The following is a 24,991-nucleotide window of genomic DNA, read 5'->3' on the forward strand; positions in this document are numbered from 1 at the left end:
GGCGCCGAGCCAAATCCTTCCAGCTTTAATAAAAGCCTATTTCCTCTTATTAATTCCTGCAACATGGCCACACAGGATCCCTCTTCCACACCTTCTTGACACTAACTGACACAATTGTCGTACTATCGACCTATCTTTAACAATATTGCTTAGAGCAGAATCTAGAGCTTACCTAAACTCTAGATATAATAAAAATAAAATGGATACCACCTAACACAATTCTAAAAGGAAGAGGCGAAATTTACATTTGTAAAATTTTCAAAATTGTTTTCAAAATCCAGTTTGTACCTTACACTTAGAGAATCTTTCAACTCCTGATTAGCCACATTGCGAGTGCTAAATGTGATCAGTGGCTAGGACAACGGAGATATGTATAATTTATGCAAATAAATATGGAAAGGAAGTAAAAAGAGATCAAATATTATAAACCTTATAGATAATTAGATTCCTAGGATTTTAAGCACTGGTTTTGCCATAGTCAATAGTATTGACTATTCTAACTTGTCAAATCATATGCATCCTCGGAAACTCATTCCTTATACAAAATGAACGATTATACTCCAAAGAGCCTGAAACGGGGCATTAGTCTTACTGTTAAATCTGATCATAACAAGGTTGACATTCATACTATAAGCACCACCCTTCATGCAGGGACCCTTGTAAAATAAAGTTGGCATTACTCATTACACAATAGCAATGAGATACAGATGTTTTATGTTTTATATGCCTAGAAAAATACATGTCAAAAGCACTTCCTACATGTAAGTGCAGGTAATTATGAGTAACTTTTATTACCTTTCCCCACAAGTTTTGACTGTCCCACTGAGCATCCATTTACACGTCTAATCTCTGTATAATTAATCGAACCTAGTGTCTAGGGCTATCATCCATAAAAACATGAAGTATGCCTCATACTATCTTTTTTTAATACTGTCCTAATTATATTAAATTTTCCAAAAATATAACTGGTATATAAATCAAGGGCCAATAGTTCTCTGTTTTCTTGCGATTAACCCAAAAAATCTGTTCACCAATTCAGAAAATGCAATCACTGAAGGTAAGACTATGATGACAATTAAGCCACCAATATCTGTTTCTGAAGATGTCAGTGTATTCCCCAAATAGTGCAAACATGGACCACTTCACGCCTGAGTGAATGTATCACATTTATTTACACACATTGTTTTAGTGTTAATTATAAAATTGTATCTTTATTTCTCCTTCATATTTATTTCAGGTAGGAAATTACATTGAATTTTCTAAAAATACGATGCAAAAATGAAGACAAAGTATGTAGAAGATTTTTACTTTATAATAGTCAAGGGGATCACCCAATATTTATTATGAAAAGTCTGTGTTCAATCTGATATGATTAAGAACTAGTTTACAGTAAGCCAAACAATACACACTATAATTATCCTAACCCAAGTAGCTGTGAGTCACTTACCTTCCATACTTGGGGAAGGGAAAGCAATCACCATTAGCACGGGAAGAATCATTACTCCATCTACCATTGTACAACTGTGGAATGAAAAGAAGAGATGTAAGTGAAACAAAAAAAATCTAACCACAGGATGACAAATTCAATTAAGCATACCATCTTCACACATTCAAGGCCCTCCTCACAAATGCCCTTATTTCTTATTTACTTCATTTAACATGCATTCTTTTTATGAATCTAAACATACCATCCCTGACTGGTAGCCACTCTAAGGCTACTTTTTCAGAATCTACTCTTGTAGAGAACTCAATAAGACTATGAAAAACTTTCACTTTTAAGTCTAGGCACTCCCAAAAACATTTAAAGTTTGAATTTATTTTACCCTATTAAATGAACAATTGGCACTAAATTAAAAACCCTGAGAAACATCAATAGACTGTTTTAACATGCTGTTGGAGATTAAGTGATTGAATATAGTTGAGCCTTGCTTCTCCATTAAAAGGGTTGGAGGTGGAGTAACCTATATCCTTATACAGCCCCAAGACAAAAAACGAACAAGAAATAAATACAAAAAAAAAAAAAAAAAATGGTATACTTCTTCTATGGCAAAGCTAAACATTTCTACGCTAACTTCAAACTTAACAATGGATAGATACAACTAAGACAGGAAGATTTTCAATATAAGAAATCATGTAAATCTATAAAATAGAAAACTATCACTTAGAGAAAATAAGATATTTGATACAAATTCTAAGTGGGTATTGTCCTAAAACTACATTGGTAGAAGCTCAATTTTCTGAGTTAAAGTGAAAATAATAAAGAACTCTTCCATTTAAATAATTTCTGCAAAATATCAAGAATATAATGGGAGTTCAGTTTGTTGCAATTTTCTGGATGATAAAATAAAGTGGTAAAGTCCTTTCTCCTATAGTTTTAAAACAAAGAGCAAAAGCCCAATGCTACCTAACTTGTTTGGAGTGTTCAATTTCTAACTTTCTTCTCAAAATCAATTTCTCATTTCAACTTATTTCTCCTTTTTCCATAGTTATATTTCAGCTTATCCCTCCTATAATAGCAATATACCCTCTTTGCATATTTTTAAGAGTATATGAAACTTGGCCAGTGGAGGTGGCCCACACCTGTAATCCTAGAACTCTGGGAGGCTGAGGTGGGTGAATTGCCTGAGCTCAGGGGTTCGAGACCAGTCTAAGCCAGAGAAAGACCCCCATCTCTACTAAAAATAAAAAACTGGCTGGGCGTTGAGACAGGTGCCTATAGTCCCAGCTACGTGGGAGGCTGAGGCAAGAGGATCACTTGAGCCCAAGAGTTGCAGTTGCTGTGAACTATGATGCTACAACACTCAACCCCAGGGCAACTGAGAATCTATCTCAAAAGAAAAAAGAAAAAAAAAAGTCTATGAAACGTGAGCAACCCCCTTTTACAGGTGTTGTCATTATTATTATTATTACCACATCAACATAGATCTTTTCTACAGTAGACTATTGCGGGGACATACAAATCCCTCACTGTGGTGCGTCACGACCAGAGCCTGCCTCCTCCAACACATCTCTGGGCCTTTTAGCATGCCTGTGCAGTTAGTTCCCCTCTGCTTCAATGGTCGGCCTCTCCTCCACCCCTCTGCTACCCCAGGTCCTACTCCTTTCATGCAGGATCTAGCTCGAAGCAAGCACTTGGTGAAACATGTCTCCATGAGCAGTGACTTCAGCCCCCCAGCACTGGTCTCCACCACTCTGAATCATAATCATGTGTCTACAGTAGTCTCAAGCACTAGCCCACTCATCTCCAAAACTGGTAGGCACTTCCAAAGGTCACGTAAGGGTCATTCATTGAGCTATGGAATCAAAGTATCAAAATTTCTTTTTCATAAATATTTCAATATAATAAAGTAGTAAATAACTTAAGCATTAATTTTGTCTCTCTGTTCCTTATGAGTCTATTGACTATCAGTCAGAAAAAGCAGGAAAGAAGGTATCGGTCAGAAAGCGTAGGGAAGGGTAGACGTGATTAGAACATGGACACGTACTGTAGTTTTGAGGGTCTATTCAAGTGGGATTATATTGGCTAGTTATAATGAAGTGAGCCCTCCCCAAATGACAAGTGTTCTAAAACCATTAAAGAAATTAGAGCTTGAATATGTTATTAAGGCAGGCACCAGAGAAGAGTAAGAAATGACAGGCCTGACACTGCCTATTCTCGAGGTTCTACATTAATCACTTTACTAAAGAAAAGTAATAATACTCAGTTCAATCTGACATGAAGCGGTCTCTTCAAATTCAAAATTTAAAAATATCTGGAAAATGCATTTGCACCCACTGCTATATATAATAAACATCATCCTGAGTGCTTAGAGATTTTCATTAATAATATGATGCTATCACCATTAGCAATAGCGTAAATATTTTCTTTCATTTTTTAATTATTAAAATTAAAATTTTAAATCATTTTATGTGTGTCATATAATATGTACTTTTTATTTTATATAAAACATATAACCAGAAAATATAATGAGGGTACACCAAAAAACTTAACTGACAAGATATGTCAACAAAAGCCAGTGAAAACCACTGGACTAACCTATTTCTCATCTGAGTCTTTTACCTTTGAACTCCCAGTCTTTCATTCATTAATTTATTCATCCATTCAAAATCTATAGAGAACCTACTATGTCTTATACATTAGAAACCTAAAATGATGAAGACATATAAATATTGTCTTTGCTATCACGGAGCTTACAAATAATCAAAGAGTCATCCAAAAACGCACATAAATAAAAACTGAATTAACTATTTGGAAGGAACATAGTAAAAACAACTCTATTAACGAAACAACTTGAAGTTTTCTGGAGGACGAGGAAAGGTCCATGGGGAGGTAACATCTGAAGAGGAACCAAGAAGCCAAAGGATATGTAGGAGGTATAGGGAAAGGTGCACGCAGGACACAAGGCATAATTTTTTAGCTTCTTTAGAGGCTCTGTGGCCAGGGCCAGCAGGGTGTATGGTAAGGCCTAGTGGCATACCTCAGAACTGAAAAAACACCAGCACGGCCAGGACACGGAGAGCCTAGAAGAGTTTTAAGAAGTTGGAGAATACTCCAGAAGGCCGGTGGGGGGGGCGGGGGGTCCGCCCACAGGGCGCTCTATGTCCACTACTCAGCTCTCTATCTCCACTCCCATGAAGCCCCCTTGGTCCTCAACACCATCTCTTAGTTCCTTTACTTGTCACCATCCATTCTTCCAGTGAATGGAACCAGCCTGCTCCCTGTCTACCTCTGGACCTTCCAGCATGAAGTCCCCTGTGATGGGCCTTTCCTTCCAGAAGCTTAACTAAACCCTTAAATCCTCTTTTCTTGCTCTCATATCTCACTTTGCTAATGATTACTCATAGAAATAATCATGATTGCTAATTATACATGTATATTCATACCTGTGTATGCTTTCGAACATCTCTCTCACGAGACTGTAAACTCCATGGTAGCAAAATCTATCTTGTTCATCACTACCCGAGCCAAGTAAGTGCACATTTAATATCTGTTTAGTTAGATTTCCCCTGAATTAACCAGCTCAATTTATGTTTAAATTCTAAAGACTTAACCGCCATTCCTCACCTTCCCACCACATACACACCCTCAAAGGAAAGGCAAGATGAAAAGATCTACCATCTCCATAACTATATCTGTAATGTAGTTCAGTTAACAGTAAAAGTTATCAGTCAACGAGCTTTAAAATCAAGAATGCTGTAATTATTTAAAAAAAGAAAATCTAAGAAACAATCCCCACTGACCTATTTTCCACATCTCAAAGCCAGAAAAAGCCCATGCCCCAAATACCCATGAACAATAGTTTATCACTGTGCAAGCAAAATTAAAACACCCGTTTAGGCTCATAAATAGAAAACAGAGAAAGAATTAGAAATTCAGTCCCCCGAACTAATCTCCTTAAAGATACCTCAAAATCTGCCAAAAATCTTTGGGAAAGAAGTCACTATCACTTACTGCCTGCCATCTTGTTCAAGGTGTGAACAATTAATTGACCAGTAAATTCAGCTATTAAAAATGTTATTCCCAAAGGAAAGAAAAGAAAATGTAGAAAGGAGAATGTTCTGAAATTTCTTGCCATATTTTAATGATAAGAAACATCAGTATGCTAAAGAATCAACCTGAAGCCCCGAGGACCTATTTAAAATTTTTAAATATATTAAGAAAAAATCGTTTTCAAAAATAAATTTTCAACTTGCCTGCTCTGAAGTATTATTGGCTAAGGAGTTTTCAGATGTTACCTAGCAGAAAGAGAGACTGGTAGTGGAAAATGCGAGGGGCAATAATTTCAATAGTTCAGGGAAACCTTACTCCAGTGGTTTTCCAACTTTTTGGTCTCGAGATCTCTTTCTTCTCTTGGAAATTACTAGGGAGCTTATCTACTGATATTACTGTATTAGAAGCTAAAACTGAGATTTTTTAAAATACTGTATTCGATTAAAATAATAAAAAATATAACCCTGTTATTAAAAAATATAACAAGAATTATATTTTTTAAAAAATATATACTGAGAAAATTACATTGTTTTGCATTTTTGTAAATCTCTATGTTTGGCTTAGTAGAAGACAGCCAGATTCTCATCTATGATTCTACATTCAATCTGTTATGACATATTGTATTGCTTGAAGTATATATATAGAAAATTAAGCCTTGTACGTGTCACTGGAAGATAGAGGACCTTGCAGAAACCCTGACAAAATACTGGGAACCCCAGGAGTTTTTGGACCATTCCCTTCCTCCTTAAATGCTCAGTCCTTCTATTATACCAGATAACAAATGACACCAGATACTTTAACCTGATCCCTTACCCAATGTCTAACAAAAATGCCACTGTTGTACAGTTTTAGACATCCCATTAACCACGCTAACATCAAGGAAGTCAACAAGTCTAACAGTCGAAGAAGAACACATTAGGTATTTTTTAATGTAGGAAAAATAATTTATGTGCACAGTTCAATAGTTTTTGAACTTGTAATAAGAGATACTCACAACGGCTCATCTCATTTAGGTTCAACTAAATCCTATGCAAGGTCCTAATGCCAAAATCTCTAACTGAAAAATCATAGGTTACTGAGAATTACCAAATATTATCAGAAGCGCTCAGAGTATGAATTTTTGCCTCTCCTGTCTGTTCTTGGATAAGACACCTTATCCCTGGTAACAAATATTAACACCTCAGACACAGAAGATATTCAGAACATGGCTGGAGACTTCCTGCCTTAACTAAGGTAACCTCTTTAAATCACTAACATCTCTTACAATGTTCTCAGGCCTACCCTCTTGGGAGACAGAACATTTCCCATGATACTCTACTAAAAATAGACACAATACCAGGGTAGAATAGAACCACCTTCCAAATCCCATGGTACTTCTCAAACTCCATTTATAGGTCAGACTGATATCCAGTTAAGGAGCTAGGGTTTAGCTCAATTTGTAACATGTGTGGGCTTGAGATCAAATTTGGCACTTCTTTCACTCACCAACAATTTTACAGCTGGATAAAGCCACACTGCACTACAATTACCTTCCCCACCCCCATAAAAATCATCTTGATATTGGTCACAGAATAACTGAGTTTAATGTACTTCCATATTCAACATTTACGTGGTAGAATCCAAATTAAGCAGTCTAGTTGATAATCTACCATATGGCAATAGAGGATATTTTTGAAACCTAGACTTATAAGCAGCATTCAGTTTGTTATTCAAGATATTAAGGATGAGGGAAAAGTTGTAAAATGAAACCTAAGGTTCCTTCCCATCAGAAAATTCAACAAAATGTCCATTTGTCTGGCCAGGTAGCCTAAACTCATTTAGTCTGGCCATTTGTTCAACACATAATTTACTGGGTACCCACTTAACTCATTCAATAAGGGCATTGTCAATGCTCTTTCAGCTCAATTTTTTAACAATCTCTGATCTAGAAAGAATCTTGAAAGACAGGTCATACACCCTAACCTGCCTCTGCTTTAAATGATTTTTCCATTGGCCATATGAAGTCACTCTGTAACCCACACCTGCTCTCCGTTAGGAAGGGCTTGTCCTACTATCCCACTCAAGTTTTTTTTTTCTTTATATCTGTTTATGCAGTCTGTGCTGTGCCTTCTACAAGGAAAAAAAATCATCATCTTTAATATAACTGGCAGTGGCAAAGCAGAAAAAAGAAGTTGAGTAATCCAGCTTTCTCTTAGTCATCTGTCAACATTGTATCATTATCACCGTAACAGTAGTGGCACTTACTAATAAGCCATGCACTGTGCATGAGGAACAAAATGCATTATGTCATTCAATCTCTCCTCAAGGCACTCTAACATAAATACTCATATTAATTCCATTTTATAGATAAGAAAATGGACGAGTAGAAGTAACTCCCCCAGGACACAAAGGTCAAACCCAAGACCACCCAACCAGGTGGTCTTAATAACTTTCACTTGACTAGTCAGCCATAGTTTAGCAATCTTCTTTGGTTGTCCTTAACATTTTATCCAAATCTCAAATCATTCTGAGCTTCAATAATTGTGATTTTCCTCTTAGAGAATATTCTACGCTCCTGGTTATCTGGGCCACCTTTTAATCATGCCCTCCTTCTATTTCTCTAGCTGAAAATTAATTGCATATACTCTCTAACCTCCAGTTTCCTCTTCCTTTCTCCTGTCCCCCTGAAAGAAAAAAAAAAAAAAAAAGAAACACACACACAAATCTCAAAGAAAAAATAAGCCTCCTTCAGAGTGTGTCAGGGGTTCCTAGCCTCTACCCCTCTCTGCACTCTTCAGTTCTCTGGTAACTCACGCCTCAAAATAAAAAGGGAAATTAGTGTAAGGAACATGTGGTGGGCCAAGGCACAGCCAGTAAGACAAGCTCTAGACATGAAACACTGAAGGAAGACAGATCCACATGAACCACCAGTGAGTGCAGCAAAAATCTCTGTAACTGATTAGATAATGTGAGCACACATACCTCTCTTCTTTGCTCAACAGACAATGAGCAAACCCAAAGGTAGCTCACTCCAAGCCACCTGGGCCTTTGGGAGGGGTGAAAAGAAACATGGGCTGTCAGTAAAAGCTGCAAAGAAAAGCTAAGCAGAAGCCATCATACCATGTAAGTGAAGTCAGGGTCTTTTCAACAGTTCAAAAATGACCTGTTAAATATTTTTAACACCACACTCCGGCTCAATGGTGATGTGCAAATTGCCAAGGCTTGGTTTGATTGAGACTTAGCTGCTGCTGGAGGGTCTCTGGTGGGGTGGTGTTGCTTTCAGAATATTAGCATGTAATTTGATCTTTCACGATAGAGGAATACAAATAGCTTCTTGGATAAGTACTACAGAACTGAAAACCAGGCCCTGGATCAGTTTATCCTGTAGTGAGAGGAAATAATTATAGATTATTTCAGGAAAGAAAGGGTTTTGACTGAGTTGAACTACAAACATTCCAGCTGTGACAGAGGGACCCAAGATGGGGTTTCGGAAGGAAAGAAAGCAAACGACACGATCCGTAAAATGATAAAAGGAAAAAAAGATAAGGCTTACGGAATGAAAATAAGGGGAAATTTCAGCTTAAACGACTGTGTCAGAATCAAAGAATCTCTGGTAAGTTTAATTGTACATAGAATGAAATGGACTTTGCTACATATACCCCTACCATACATACAAATAATAACCAAGCTAAGCTTCTGAGAATATAATGTTTTGATCACTCAATACGGGCTTTACTGACACCTCAAAACTGGAGTTATTTTTTTTTTATTTCAAGACATTTGACTTCCTGGACACTGTCCCTCATTTTTCACTCCATTCTCTCTGTATCAAACAGCCACAGTTCTCCTGCTTTGTTTCAACTGACGGGACCTCGTCAGCTCCCTGCTATTTTGTTAGATTCCCTGAGATTGCTCACAGCCCACTACCTCTACCTCTGTTCTGCAAAATGTGACTGGAATAATTTTTTCACCTATCGGTAGGAAGTCCCTATTATTCCTCCCCATAAAACTCTTTCAGATATATAACTTTAGAGAGCGTTGAAATCCTGCTTCTTCCCGAAAGTCCTCAGGTAGACACTGTCTCAGCCCTCCTATCTCATTTCATCATACCTAACCTCAAGATTCCTCCTTAACCTAATAAATTAGACCTTTCTATTCCTCCCCTTACTGGGCAAATGACACTGGAAGCACCTACCATCTGACACGGCTGACTGCCCCAATTCTAAGACTAACAGGACAAACCTATAATTTCGGGGGGCGGGGAGCATATAAGATGAAAGGGATGTCAGAGCCAGGGAAGTATATCCCTTCCATCCCCGCAGTGGGAGACACTAGAACGTACTTCTGTGGAGGAGGGAAAAACCCACCCTTTATTCACTGGCCTGACCACAGCCTTCCCTTCACCCTATACTTCAAGTCCATTCCTGTCCCAGACCTTCTCACCCATCTACTGCTCTATACTATCCTGCCCTATCTTCCTCATATCACTTTACACTGGCTGACATTTGTCACTTACTGATTAGTTTATTTTTTTATGTTCCCTCCTCCACACACCAAAATGTAAGCAACATGGGAGAAAGCCTGTAAGCAACAGGCTCGTGGTTAGGACCCATGCCTGGCACGCAGTGGGCACTCAATATAAAACAGAACACACTCACCCTTAGTCTAGGCTACACTGTGGTTTGGGTGGGGAGAGGAAGGTAATTTAACTTTTATATGTCCTGACAAAGCAATGATGGGGGTCAGGGGCGGTAGAGGGGGGATTGTTCTATATCCGCAATTTAATATAGTAGCAACCGGGTATTTGAGACAAATCAAAAGATAACATTTGTTACTTGGGTTCCAGTTTTCAAGGGTGTCATCCAAGAGAAGCAGCCAAAGAAAAAGCCGGCTGGCAGGCTCTGGTCCACCAGACAACTCCCTGGTAGACAATATCCCATTTGGAAAGGACTGCTTGGGTCTCCAATTGCAGACACCAGCTGATATGCCCGGAGCCATCCCCAGTGACCTCTGAGACAGCTTCTGCAGCTTGAAAATACATCGCCTCCAAGTCAGAAATTGACATATTATCTCCCCCTGAAGTCTTCTAACATTTATTGACACTATTCGGAAAGCCAGGCTTCCATGCCTATTAATAACTTTCAGAAAGAACCCCGAGGAAGTATCAAGAGAAAAATAGATCCATCGGATGGCAGCCAAAGACTCCACCAGAAGTTCCAGTTAGCAGTTAGTGCACTGGGGGCAGGGGAGCATTTTCACATCTTCTACATTAGATGCTATTTTTTTTTTAGGAGGTTTAAACAAAATGCTTAGTCAATGAATTCAAAGAATGTTGAGTCAAGAGCCCTGGTCTTTACAGATAGAACACCAGCGACTAACTTTATATGCACATCAATTATTCCAGGGAATTTTGCCTACAAGGCTAACATCATAAAATCTCTTATAGTATTTACACCTTTGTAAAGTTTCCCTAAGTGGCACATGACACTGCAGCCAGATCAACCTACTCTAAATAATGGAATCACTAATTAATTAACATTAACCTTTAAAAAAAAAAAAACATTTCTTAGTGGTCTTTTTCCTCTCCCCTCCCCCAAATAGAATGTGATTAATGGAATTCTCTCACAATTTAGCTTGAAATATGCTTTTGCCAGTCGAGCAGCTAAAGCAGAATCAGATAATTGTGGTATGACTCAACAAACCCACAGCTGTTCATTTAAATATATCCATCAAAAGTATAAATATGATCATGAGAAAGAAAACGAGCCGTGTACCAGGGTCAGTGCACAAGTTGAACGGGTTAGCATCCAAGTAACCACAACAGAAAACAAGGAGGAGACGGGGGATGAGGGATGAGACAGGGAGAGGTTCTGGGTGGATACAGGGTGGACAGAGACGAGAAAACAAATATAACCCAAAAGCCACCCACCCGACCAGGAACACTCACTGGTCTAAATAGGAAAACAATGTTAAAAGTAAAAATAAATACACTATATAAAGTGGGGTAAAAGAAAGAAAAACTTAAAAATAGATGATGCTCCCAAATACACAGAGGTAAAAAACCTGTAAGCTAGAAAATGGTAAATCTGCTCTGTTTTTAAAAATAAAACAAAGACCCCCCAGGCAGAGGAAAACAAGAGGAAGAAGATTCTCACCTCCATCCTCGCCCACAGCTTTCCAATACTATGCTTAGGAAATCATTGCAGAAATGCAGGAATCCCTCCAATACTCCCAAATAACACCACTCCCAAATAACACCACTGCGTCCCCGGCGACGCCTTCTGGAGGTTGTACACAGGTAAGACTGCCATTTAACAGGAGGCAAGGAAAGGAAGAGGAAACATGGTGTCTGGAGAGAGTGCCTGTATCCAGGACTTCACACCTCCTTCCTTCCTTCCTCCCTCCTCAGGCATGGGCCATGGGCCCAAAACCAACTCAAGAAGCAGAGTCACCAAAAGGACTCTGACACTTCTCCTCTTTTACATGTAATTCACAGTAAATACACCCATGAACATCAAATCCATTTTGACTTCCAAGCTTTCCATCAAAATCTTTGTTTCCAAACAGATAATCCTTCCGGTGGTCCAGTCGTCCTGCACTGAGAACCATTCACACTCTCAAGCTTACAAGCAACCTCTCCAGTATCATCACAAGCATCAATTCCTTCAACAATCGCCACCTCCATCAGCCCCAAGGCCTCCCCTCCACCCTCTTCATCCTTTTCAGAGAACTTTCTAGAAGAGTAATCTAAACAGGCTCCCTCCATCCAGTCCTCAGCCCAGTGTTCTGTACCAGCTGATCGACTGCAACTCCCCTTGCTCAGGCTCTCCCTCATCCCCATCCTTCCTTGATCCTTCAGATTCAGAGAGCCTTCTTAAAACACAGACTCCCAGGCTCGGCGCCTGTGGCTCAAAAACCAGCCACATACACCTGAGCTGGCAGGTTTGAATCCAGCCCAGCCTGCCAAACAATGATGGCTGCAATCAAAATATAGCTGGGCGTTGTGGAGGGTGCCTGTAGTCCCAGCTACTTGGAAGGTGGAGGCAGAAGAATCGCTTGAGCCCAGGAGTTAGAGGTTGCTGTGAGCTGTGATGTCACAGCACTCTACCCAGGGTGACAGCTTGAGTCTCTATCTCAAAAAAAAAAAAAATGGACTCCCAACCCTCCCTAGTGACGTTGATCTGTGATGAGGTCTAACAGTCTGACCCTCCCCAAGCAATTCAGAAAATGCTCAGAATGATGAGGGGGTTTCACTCATCTCCTCTCAGGCTGGTGATGTCAATGGATACCTCTCCCTTGGCTTCTTCCCTAACTCAGGTTCACAGACACCACTCTCCGGTGTCTCTACTCATAGTTTGGTCCTTCTCAGCTTCCTTAGTGGGAAGATTCTTCTGCTATTCATCCCTTATATCTTGGTTTCCCACACCTCAGCTTTCTCTTCTTTTCACTCTAAACATTATCCATTTTCCTAGATTCAGGAACCATTTTAGGTCACCAGGCTGGACCACCAGGTTGAGAATGGAATCACTCATTTTTTTAGTTATTCCCCCTCCCTGTCTCTTCCTTCCTCATTACTTTCTTCCCTATATGTTCTTGCCGTTTCACTGTTTAGGAAATTAATATTTAAATTTATTATAAATATTTAAAGTTACATAGAAACTGAAAGTATGCCACACCTTCTTTTGAAACCTTCAAATTACAAAAATAAGCAACATCCTACCCCCTCTTTCAAGGATAAGCAATCTCATTTCCTCTCTTCCCATTTTCTTCCTGGGATATTTTAATGAGAATCACAGATGTCATATCATAGCACCCACAAATTCTCTAACAGATAAGGACTTTTTCTAAACATAACTACAAATCCAACATCTTACCTAACCAAGTTAAAATTACTCCTCCTGCAAATGTCATCTAAGAGCTAATCAGTGTTTAAATCGGCCCAATTCTCAACTATAAATACCCCCCAAAAAATAAAAACCAAGAGGAGAATGGAGATAGCATTCAAAAAAGAAATTATATTCAGTTTCCAGTTATCATACCCAGTGGCACCATGTTAGTATTATGGCAGTATTGAGAATACTGTGTGTGTAATATCAAAGAAAGTGCATAAAGGCTGCATATGGTTGCTCATGCCTATAATCCTAGCACTCTGGGAGGAGGATTGCTTGAGGTCAGGAGTTCGAGACCAGCCTAAACAAGAGCAAGAGCTAGTCTCTACTAAAAAAAAAAAAAAAATTAGAAAAACTGAGACAAGAGGATCACTTGACCCCAAGAGTCTGATGTTGCTATGAGCAATGATGATGCCACAGCACTCTACACAGGGCTACAAAGCAAGACTCTGTCTCTAAAAAAAAAAAAAAAAAAGCTAACAAGTAACTATGTGCTTAATTCCACCTTCCCCTGTTGTTTTTGAGAATCAGAATTATCTGTGTAGAATAAAGGAGATATAGACGTAGTATAGAAAAGGTTAAGTGAAAACCTTATAAATTTGAATTAGAACTATCAGAATAAACTCGTCAAGCATTTTTTATATATTTAATTCCTGGCTCTGTCTATTAAAAAGACCTAGAAATAAAGGCTCCCCTGTAGCAACAGCCATCCCTGGTGCCCAGACTGTGGTGTTAATACAGCATTTGTTACCGCTAGAAAGCGAGTTCAATGAAACCATGAGGATCCAATCACCAAAATCCCATCAGTAAGAAGCTAGAAGTCAAATGACTGGGTTCTTCAACTTAGAAACCGAAAGGTAAGCAAAGAACCGGAGGTGTAATGCGAGAGTTAAGGGATTCAAAAGACTCTAGATGATGTGCAAAGCTAACTTGAATGCTTGGGTGACAGCCCACAAAGAAAGGCAAGGAAATAATTCCTACAAGTATAGACTACATCACATACTATTTCTTGACCTGTATCGTGATCACAAAAACTACGGACCTTGCAATAATTAACCAAGCTCTGTGCACTTCATGAGTAAATCTGTTTTATTTTACATTTAAATAGATGAAAAGGAAAAGACAAAAGCTGACTAGGTATTGGTGCACACACGTACAACACACAAACACAAAAGGAAGTGGCAAGTTCTGTGCATCTTACATATATGTAAAAATCAGCCCAGGTGTGTAACTTACAGATAAGTTTATATAATAAACTTCTGAAATAGCAAATCTTCCTTATCTTCAAACTGGGGGAAATTGTTCTTACACGTTCCAAGTTTATTTTTAGAAAAACAGAGAAATAACAATCAGTTTCCTAGTAATAATCAGAAATCATGTACGAAAATAAAATGATAACAACACTGTGTAAGTTCGTCCTTCCTCTCACTTACTTCAGTTAACTAAGTCTCATGGGTAAAAGAATACAGAAGGAGACTATCCCTACTAAAAAGAAAAAAAACACATACTAGGCTTCCAAAGTTCAAACAGTGGGATTCCAGTTCATGCACAGGCAGACTGATCAATGAAACTAAAAGGACAGCCCAGAAATAAACCAACATGTATACAGGAATTCATACTAGATAAGAAATCAAAGGAGAAAAGCTCATACTTTTCAGCAAAATTGAGACTAGTCAATGTGGCAGAGACTGCTAATTTTCCATCTTCTAAACTTCTTCTAAAATCCTTTCCTCTCTTCTTGGGCACAGATAGCCAGTGCAGACTTCATTTCCCAGCCTAACTTGTGGCTAGATGTGCCCGTATGACTAAGTTCTCACCAATGCAAGTTGCAGTGAAGTCTGCTACTTCTGACCACTTGCTCTGGACTTTCTCCTTTGCCCTTCCCACTGAGGGGACCCTGATATGGCAGCAACTTAGCTCTGACCATGCAGATAACCACAGTGACAATTATTGGAGCAACAGAACAGAAGGAACTCAAGCTCCTGAATATGGGCTGTTCTGACGACCTGTTTTATTCACGCTGGGACTGTTAAATGAGGAAAAAATAATCTTCTGTGTTCTTTGAACCATAGCATATTTCATTCCCTTGGTTACAACTCAGCCTTCTCTAATTAATAAAGTACTTAGAGAAAAATTAAGTTGAATTCATATCTACCATTCCAGAAAAATCAAAGATTTTAATCTAAAAACCCCCCTTGACACTAAAAGAAACCAGGAGATAGGTTTTGAAATCTAGAATTCAAAAAGGTCTTTTGACTATAATACAAAATCTCCCAAGCCACAAAAAGATTGTTTATTTATTTCTATAAATCCATTTGATCATCTTTTACTGACTATCTTCTCCAAAATAAGAATGAATCTAAGTTCTATAGAATAAGAAGTTGGGTCTATTTTATTCACTACTGTATAGCCTGGTACCTAGAACAAGGTCCTGACACATAAGAGACATGCAATAAATATTTCTTGAGTAAACAAATAGGTAAAATTAACTATATACAATTGTTAATAATCTATGCCACAAAATAACTATTTTTATTCAAATGGCCGACTGACGAAAAATATAAGCAGCACATATCACAAGGTGAAAAAGAAGCTACGAACTGATAATAACAATCAATAAGTTGATAAGAAGTCAATATTTTGATAATAAAAGTCAACAATCCAACAGGAAACAGACACAAGCACAGAGGAAACAGAACTGGAAATAAAAATGGCTTTTAAACTTGTGCAAAGATGCTCAACGTCAATCAAAATTTTAAAATGCAAATTAAAGTTACATTAAACTGCCACTTTTCACCCGTTGATTTGGCAAAGAGAAAAACCTATCAGTTTGGCAATCACACTGTGATTGGCAAGGATATCAGGAAGCAGTGTTCTCACCCATTACTGGTGAAATCTAAAACTTTTCAAGGTCTATGAACAGAGCAACTTGGCAATAAATTTCTACAGAAATTAAAATGTGTATAGCCTTTGACCCAACAATTCTACTAGAAATGGATTGTACAGATAATTCACATGTGTGTGAAATGATATATGTACAAGATTATTCCCTACAGCCTTGTTCATGATAATAAAAACTGGAAATGATCTATACACCCATCAATACAGTACTGGTTAAATAAATCACAGCACATCTCGACAGCGGGACGCTAGGCATCCACAAAAAACGAATACAGAGTCAATATGGGAGAACTTCCAAGAAATATTATTTTGATGATAAAAATGAACAAAACTGTGTGTATGGTTACCATGTGTATTAAAAACAGAGAAAAAATATGTAGTAATTTATAGGTTATTTGTCTGTACATTATATGCATTCTGAAATTTCTGAATGAATACACAAGAAATTGGTAGCACTGGTCCCCTCTAGGAGGATAACTGGACTTGGAGGACCGAGAGAGGAGGGAGACTTAGGTTTTACCCTCCACTCTTTTGTGTCTTTTTCATCTTACATATGTTGATTATGTTACCTTTCCAAAAATTAATGCTTTCTATATTCATAAAAATAGTACTCATTTCCAATGCCAGATGATCTGAAAACTTCTCTGTTAACCACACTGGGAAACTACTGAGCTGAACAATTTTAACCCCATTTCATAATTAAAAGTCACAGGGTTAGCAATTAACTATAGCTATCATAGTTAAAAAAATATACACAAAAAAATACCCTTAAATAAATATATACAAAAAATAAAGTTATTCTATTAATGCTATCCCTGTTATCCATTACTTCCTCTCAAAAGTAATTCAACATCACACCACCTTAAAGGGCAGGAAGGTATCTCAAAATGCTCAAAGGATAGTAGCCAGAACAACTAGGCTAATATATTAACACAGCCTCCAGAAAATAAAAATCTGACATAACTGATGCCATGGCAACAGCCTGAAACAGTGCATCACCTGCCTTGGAAATTAAAAACTAACATCCTTCATGACTAAAACTCTCAGGTCAGGGTGGCACCTGTGGCTCAAAGGAGTAAGGCATGGATCCCATATGCCGGAGGTGGTGGGTTCAAACCCAGCCCTGGCCAAAAACTACCAAAAAACAAAAACAACAACAAAAAAACCTCTCATGTCAACAGTCATAGACTTGGATTTGTCCCTAACATGAAAGGTGTCCCCTACCCCCCTTTAAATTACAGGCCCACCTGAGGACAGGTTATTACCATGTTACAGCCAGGTAAGGAACACTAAGAGGGCACTACTTAGCTTGAGATTAAATTTTGCTCTAAAAAATTCCACAATGAATCAAGTTGTAAAGTAAGATATGTGGTCATGTTTTACCAATTTTTAAACATAATTAATATGCATATTTTGTTAATATACAAAAATGTCTGCATGTGAAAAGGGATGTACATGGGTAAGTCTGTGTTCCGACCTATTAGCCAAAGGTGAAAAAGAGAAAAAAGGTGAGAACTTTCATATCGATATGTGTCTATATTTTATACTGTTGTACTATTTGAAATTAAATTAACAAAAATAAACTTTTACATAAAGAAAAGTTTTTTAAAAAATGAGGAATTAGGTGGTGCCTGTGACTCAAAGGCGTAGGGTGCTGGCCCCATATGCTGGAGGTGGCAGGTTCAAACCCAGCCCCTGCCAAAAAATACCAAAAAAAAAAAAAAAAAAAAAGAGAGAGAGAGAGAGAAATCCGTCTTTCTTTTTAAAAAGAAAGCACCTAACAGCTATCAGAGACCTTCTTCTGAAGTGTTAAATCTGCAACTTGAGGCAGAAGGCATGCTGGAGGCCAGGATTTCGAGACTAGCCTGGGCAACATAGCCAGATCCTGTCCCAAAAATAATAAAAATAATAAAATAAATAAAAATAAATTAAAAAATAAATTATTCTTGAAAAGTGTTACATCCAAGGAGGCTATACAGACCAACCCTAGGAGGTTTTAATCTTGAGTTCCTGACTTCTGTCTCTAAACACAAGATTCAAACTATATCTGAGCAATCTAGACGCTAAATTCAAACACATACATCAACATTTTGTACTTCAGGTCTCCCCTTATAGAAATATCTTACTAACTCTATTCCAAGTAGGTATTCATAGCATCCCCATAACTTATCACAACCTTATTAGTACTTTAACCTTCACAGAGATTTCGAAATCTTCCAAAGGACACTTAGTACTAAAATGTACTTCTGAAAGAGGTAGAAGTATGGACACAGTCAAATCCCAATGGTTGCCAGGGGCTAGTGAGGAAAGGGAGACGAACAGGCAGAACACAGAGGACTTTCAGGGCACTGAAACTACTCTGTACAATACTATAATGGTGGATGCAAGTCATTACAATTTGTCTACACTTACAGAATGTATAACACCAAGAGTTAACCCCAACGTGAGCTATGGACATTGAGTGGTAGTGATGAGACAATGTAGATTCATGGATTGTAATCAGCGTACCACTGATACTGACAGTGGGGGGGGGGGCATATGGGAGTTTTCTGTACTTTCTGCCCAATTTGCTCAACCTGAAACCTCTCTAAAAATTAAAATCTATTTAAAAGGAAAAAATAAATATAATGTCCCTGTAAGGTGAAAAAGATGGCAGAAGCATTTGATAGGAAGGGAAATATTGGTAGTATTTAAACAACTTGCCCGAAGTTAAAAAATAGCTGTGCAGATATACCCAACAAAGACTAACATCAAGGCAATGCAAGAAGTTAAGAACTATTAAGGCTGGTCCTAACTTTCTTTTGTTAGATTAAGATAAAGCAACAAAACAATCATTTGCGGCAAACCACCTACCCTATATATTTGATCTCTGCCAAACAGCATTAAAAGGGATGATTTGCTGAAATGGCTGCACAGCCAGCTCTGGCGGCACAACAGAGCTCCTGGGTAAACTTGACTCAGCTACCTTCAAGCTAGTTCCCAGTCGCATCTGCCCTCAGTCCTTTGAGCAATGTGCCTTCATTCAGAGCTTCTCTCTGTTTCCTGGGGAGCCTGGGGAGTGGAAGAGGTGCTTGTGGAATGACAAGTTTTCCAGCAGCTCTCACTATGGCAATGCAATGTTCCCTCAGGGCTCCAGAGGGAAAGAAGAAAAGAAACCAGCTAAGCAGAAGAAAATTCTGAAGTTGTGAATATGCCGGCTAAAGGAAGTACACACTTAACCCGCCTTTCAATTGGGACCATAAAACAAAGCCAATTTATTTATAAGTGTAGCAAGTATAGAATAGTTTGAAAACATGAATAGGCAATGCGTGGAGATCATGGATCTATACTAATATTGAGATTATTTTCTTCAGCAACACAAAACTCAATTAAGACCTGTTGTTGGTACATTTCAAAATCAAGTCCCTTTAAAGCTCACATAACATGCACCCTAGACCATCTCGCCCCCCCCACAAACACACACAAAACAAACAAAAACAATGACTTTGTATATATCAATTATTCTCCCTTCCCAGATCTTTAGCCCCTCTGAAAGCCATCTAGTATGCTAGAGTAACGAATTTCTTATTTATTCACTCAGAAATACCTGGTTTGGGTCCACTTTCAAGCAACACTCTCAGGAGTATATAGATCAAGTTCAAAGACTTGTAAAACAATGGTGGAGAAGGAGCACCATGTGGAAAGGAAAGGAAAGGGGAGTTTGCGATAACTAACAGAAAACAAAAAGCTCCACGTTCCCTTTTCCTTTAGGAAGACTTGAAAAACATCAACATTTGCCAGAGGAAAAGGAAATTTTTATTAAAACCAAACTTTCCCATTCAAATTGTTAAGTAACACAAAGCATTGAAGAACTTACTTTTTTTGGAAAGCAGTATCTTTTTTTTTTTTTTAACCCCAAAGAACATTTGGCCAAGAAAACTTTCATGTAAATAAATCTATGCAGAAAACAAGCCCCAGAGACCACATTCCTAAGTAATTATATGGAAAAGAAAATCTTCTACCCAACTTGCAAATCAAGGGAAATATCTTTACACATACGATTAAGCCAGTCTTCAGTTCAAACTAAGGTTCACAATTTATTTGAAAAGAAAATCTAGACATGTAAAAAGCACACTAAAATTAAGACACATAAAAACATCCCCCACCCCCACTGCTATAGAGAGCTCAACTAGAAATGTGCCATTTTCCATAATGGTTTAGCCAAGTTAACACGGAAAAGTCCATTCCTGAAGTGGGTACCCCCCAAAACAAACTCATCAGCGGAGCAGTACCCACAAACCCTTGAGTTTCAGAATAAACTGTTAAAATACTGGTATTTTCCAAGATGCTGGGTGCAGGGAAATTTGGCAGGTTCACACTGCTCTGCCAAAGATCAACTGTATTTGAGGAGGAGGTGAGTGCTAAGCTGTCTGGTCTGGGGTCAATGTTATCTTTAAGTTATACATGTAGGTACTATGTAGGTGAGACGTTTAGATAAGCAAGAAAATAAAGAAAGATTGATAGCTACTTTCCTAATTCTCATTTTAAAAATCAGAGATCATCCTATTTTTTTTTCTTTTTAATTACAAAGGTTCTTCTCACTTCCCTTCCTTCTGATCCTCCAAGACGGTGTTTGGGTTCTCCTGACTGTATTCAGCCTTTTCTAGAGATTGCTATTATTTTCCAGATTTTTCTCATTCGAATTCTTCCTGTATTTACATTCTTTGTGACTCAACTTGGCACTTCTCTGCCACGAACTGGGTTTGTCTCAAAGCCAGTTTACCACTAGGTAAAGATCGCATGTTACTCTTCTATTCAACCCTCCTTTACAGCAGTTAACATATGGTTAGTACTCAAGAGTTATTAGCTAAAAATCAAATCTCCAAATTAAATATGTCTTAACATTTGTTTAAAAGCTCATTGGGCTCTCAAATAACCCATGAAAACCTGTGGTATACACCACAAGAAAGAACAGGTTGGTGAAATAGGAGCTTATGTGTTGAATAAATTCTGGGTATTTAACTCTACAAATGTGCTACTCAGGATCCATCTCCCCACAGATATCCTTCATGTTAATAAGCAAGCTTGAAAGGTAGTGAAAGGAGTTGTGTCCAAAACAAAAAGATAAAAACGAACTTCAAAAAGAAAACTGACATACACACTAATTGAAATCAGCAAAATGAAACAAATATGTATATAACAAACTCTAGCCACTTGCCACAAAACTTTCACTGAGCTGAGTTTTTTTCCTACTAATTTAGTCAACTTATTTGTTTAGCTATGGAGTTTTAATTATTGGCAGCTAACCAAACTGTATAAAACCTGACTGTACAGGTCAAAGGTGCGTTCCTGTGAAGGAATTTGGAGGGCAACTTTGAGGAAGGGGGAGAGGGGACATCATGTCAAGTTTTCTAACACCAATTTGGGTGTTAAACAAGGTAGTACATTTTTCTTTAATCTCAGTTAAAAGAACATGCATAGTTTCTGAAAAGTCATTGTAATATGATGGAACCTGAATAACAGGCGAGCATAAAAAGCACTTAAAATCAAACAAGCTCTTGGCAGTCAACACAGGAGCTAGCAACAGGGAAGAAAAATCAGGACAAGTTTTCTCAATTTTTTTAGTTACAGTTGTATCCTTGCCTACTAGAAATTGCAGCTTCCAAATATTACAAATCCTTGCCCTTTGAAGAACCACTCATATCTTCCCTGTGTTCCACCCAGGCCTATAACCCAAAGAAACCACAGGGGATCTTACTGTAGCATTACCATTAATCAAAATTACTTTAGGAAGAAGGATATCGTAACAAGAACATGGGCTTAAGAAGCAGCCAGTTTTCCGACCTACTAAATGTGACCTCCACAAATTATTCAACCCCTGGCAAATACAACTTCCCTTTTCCATAAGATAGGGGTAAGTATTTCCCATCTTGAAGAGTTACTGGCCAGGCATGGTGGCTCATGCTTGTAATCCTAGCACTGTGGAAGGCCAAGGCAGGTGGCTTGCTTAAGCTCAGCAGTTCAAGACCAGCCTGAACAAGACACCCTGTCTACTAAATAAAGACCCCATCTCTACTAAAAATAGAAAAATTAGCTGGACCTTGTGGCAGACACCTGTAGTCCTAGCTACTTGGGAGGCTGGGGGAAAGATTGCTTGAGCCCAGGAGTTTGAGGCTGCTGTAGGCTAGGCTGATGTCAGGGTACTCTAGCCTGGGACAACAGAGTGAGATGTTATCTCAAAAAAAAAAAAAAAAAAAAGTTACTAATTATACCAGCTATTGTTTAGTGAGCACCTAGTTCTGAACTATGCTAACTATAATACTTGAATTGTCTGACTCAATCCTGACAGTAACAAGATAGACAGGAAATGATATTCGCATTTTATACATAAAAGAATAAGAATGAAAAATGGAAATTTCCAGGAATTTCTCCAGAATTACCAGAAATATATTATTCTTAAAATATTTCCAAATATTCTTTACTCATTATTTTGGTTATCGAAAAATATTGTTAAATGAGAAATATCACATTTAGTATTTACAAAAAATTGCAGCCTACAGCAAATATTAAAATCCTAGAAAATGCCAGGAAACATTATTGGATGATATTCTAATAGTAGACAAAATCTAGCCCATAGTCTGTTTTTGTAAATAAAACTTTATTGGAGCAGGCACACTTGTTCATTTTACATATAGTCTATGGCTGCTTACACACTGAAATGGCAGAGTTGATAGTTGGGACAAAGTTTGTATGGTTTGCAAAGTCTAAAATATTTCCTATCTGGCCCCTTAAAAAACAAAGTTTTTTGACCCTTACAAATAACCTACATGCAGATCTACACACAAGCTAACAGAACTAGCAGAATCACATGTTGAAACTGCCAATTTAAGCTCTTGTTTTACTTCCGAAACTTATTTCTGGGAATACCATGCACAGGATTTGTATATAGTATGCTATGCCTATAAACTTGTTTTATTTGCATAGATGATGCACTGGTAGTAGCAGACTGGGCCCCAAACACCCATTTATAACCTAGCAACAGCTACAAGCAGTTATGACCAACTCTCTCCTACATGCTCCTATCCTGATCTGGCTCCAAGAAAAGTCAATCTTACCCTTCAACACCACAGGTCAGCTTTTCCTGCTCTTGCTTTCCATCTGACATCAGTAGACTCCTATCTAGTCATGTCTCTATGTAGACTGTTTTAATTCTCACAAGAGAACTAAAGAGTTTTCCCCATTTATCTCAGAACTGATTTTTCTCCAGATCTGGAAAAACACATAAATTTCCCAAGAAATCCTGGGAAGAGATTCTGCCATAGAAAGACTTTTCTCTCTAGATGTATATCTGCGTACAAAACTGGGATTAAATTTACCATACTATTAAACAATGAAAGAAAAAAAAAAAAGAATTGTAGAGGGAAGGCAGGGCATAAGGAAGGACAAAATTTCTAGAATGTTTTATAGAAAAGATTAAGGTCTGTCGCATGGCCTAAAGAGAGGATTCGCTATAAAGATACAATGAAAATGGGCTTTCCTAACATTCTGTCCCCAGTGATGGATTTACGGTCCAAATATCAGAGCACTTTCTCCTCCAGAATTTCAAGTACAATTTAGCTGATTGGAGAGGGACCCACCATAGATTACTTAATTACTGACTGTAATTACGTATAGACTACACTGCTGGAGACAACCTGCTTACACTCTGTAACCTCATAACTCTCAACTGAAGTGATTTGGTGGTCCACTGAAATCTCTTTCATCTGTCCAGCCAAAGTCTCATTTATCTGCACAGAAATCTAAAGTAAGAGGATGGAAGATAAATCTTGAGGGAACAAAGGCGCTGGGCTACAGGAACACAAAAAGAGTCCAGGCTTGAACCAAGGAATCCCAGCCCTGCCAATCGCTCACCATGTAATCTGAGGCCAACCGCCCTGGCCAGTCTCTCCCACCAACAAAATGAGCATCACGCCTTCCTTTCGGAGTTACCACATGTGAAGCACATGGCACAGAGTGGGCGCTAAATAAGTGGTAGCTATTATTATAAACGTAATATCTAAGGAGTGGCTGTAAGGAGAGAATGACAGTGACTAGGGCAGAATTATTAGGTTGAATCCCACGAAACTGCTGAGACTTGACCATTTTGACTCATCCAAATACAAGTTTTAAATAAATATTATAAAGGGTTCTACAAAGATGCCTGAAAAGAGGTAACATGAAAAACTAATAGCCCCATACTTGTTCCTCCATTGGTGGTGACTTAGAAGAAACCCAGACACCAAATAGAAAGGCTACTGACTAAAATAGAATACCCCTTAGACGACTCCTCGGTAGATAGGAGGTGAGAAGAACAGATTCCACAAAGACACGCACACATACACACCCCTTACTCAGAGGCACCCCATTATTACTTACCCCTTTCTCTCTTCCTTCCCCATTCCTGCTCTCTCACTTGCCTATCCTTATTTTTCCCCCTATACAATTCCCACTGGAGCCTTCTATTAACCAGACTGGGAAAGAAATACGCAGCATTTCTGGTCAAACTGATGTTATCAATGACATAGCAGGCCTTCTAGAGCAGCCGGTAGCTCAATAAAGGAATCCAACAGACCCAGCACACTTTCCCCCTTATTCTTCCATCTGGGCTTCATTTTTTTTTTTTTTTAACCCTACCAGTTCTCATCCACTCCACAGATCAACCATTGACCCTTGGAGTCAGGTCAATTCCTGCACAAGAAGTTGAATGAGGCTC

General features: G+C 38.3%; 1 protein-coding gene across 5 annotated transcripts in view; it reads right to left on the reverse strand.

Annotated features, from left to right (window-relative positions):
• ACVR1 (activin A receptor type 1) overlaps nt 1–24,991 on the reverse strand; it is a 128,930-nt gene that overhangs the window by 55,144 nt on the left and 48,795 nt on the right. For 4 of the 5 annotated variants that reach the window (XM_023516796.1, XM_003795961.3, XM_023516795.1 and 1 more), the window contains one exon: nt 1,448–1,521. In XM_023516796.1, the coding sequence (XP_023372564.1) occupies nt 1,448–1,514 (67 nt within the window). In that variant the 5' untranslated portion in view covers nt 1,515–1,521. Of the gene's footprint in view, nt 1–1,447; nt 1,522–8,590; nt 8,633–24,991 lie in introns of those variants that run through there. The other variant, XM_023516797.1, reaches the window with a different exon arrangement.

Source organism: Otolemur garnettii, unplaced genomic scaffold, assembly GCF_000181295.1.
Source record: "Otolemur garnettii isolate 467f Iridium unplaced genomic scaffold, OtoGar3 scaffold00098, whole genome shotgun sequence".
NCBI classification, from domain to species: Eukaryota; Metazoa; Chordata; class Mammalia; order Primates; family Galagidae; genus Otolemur; species Otolemur garnettii.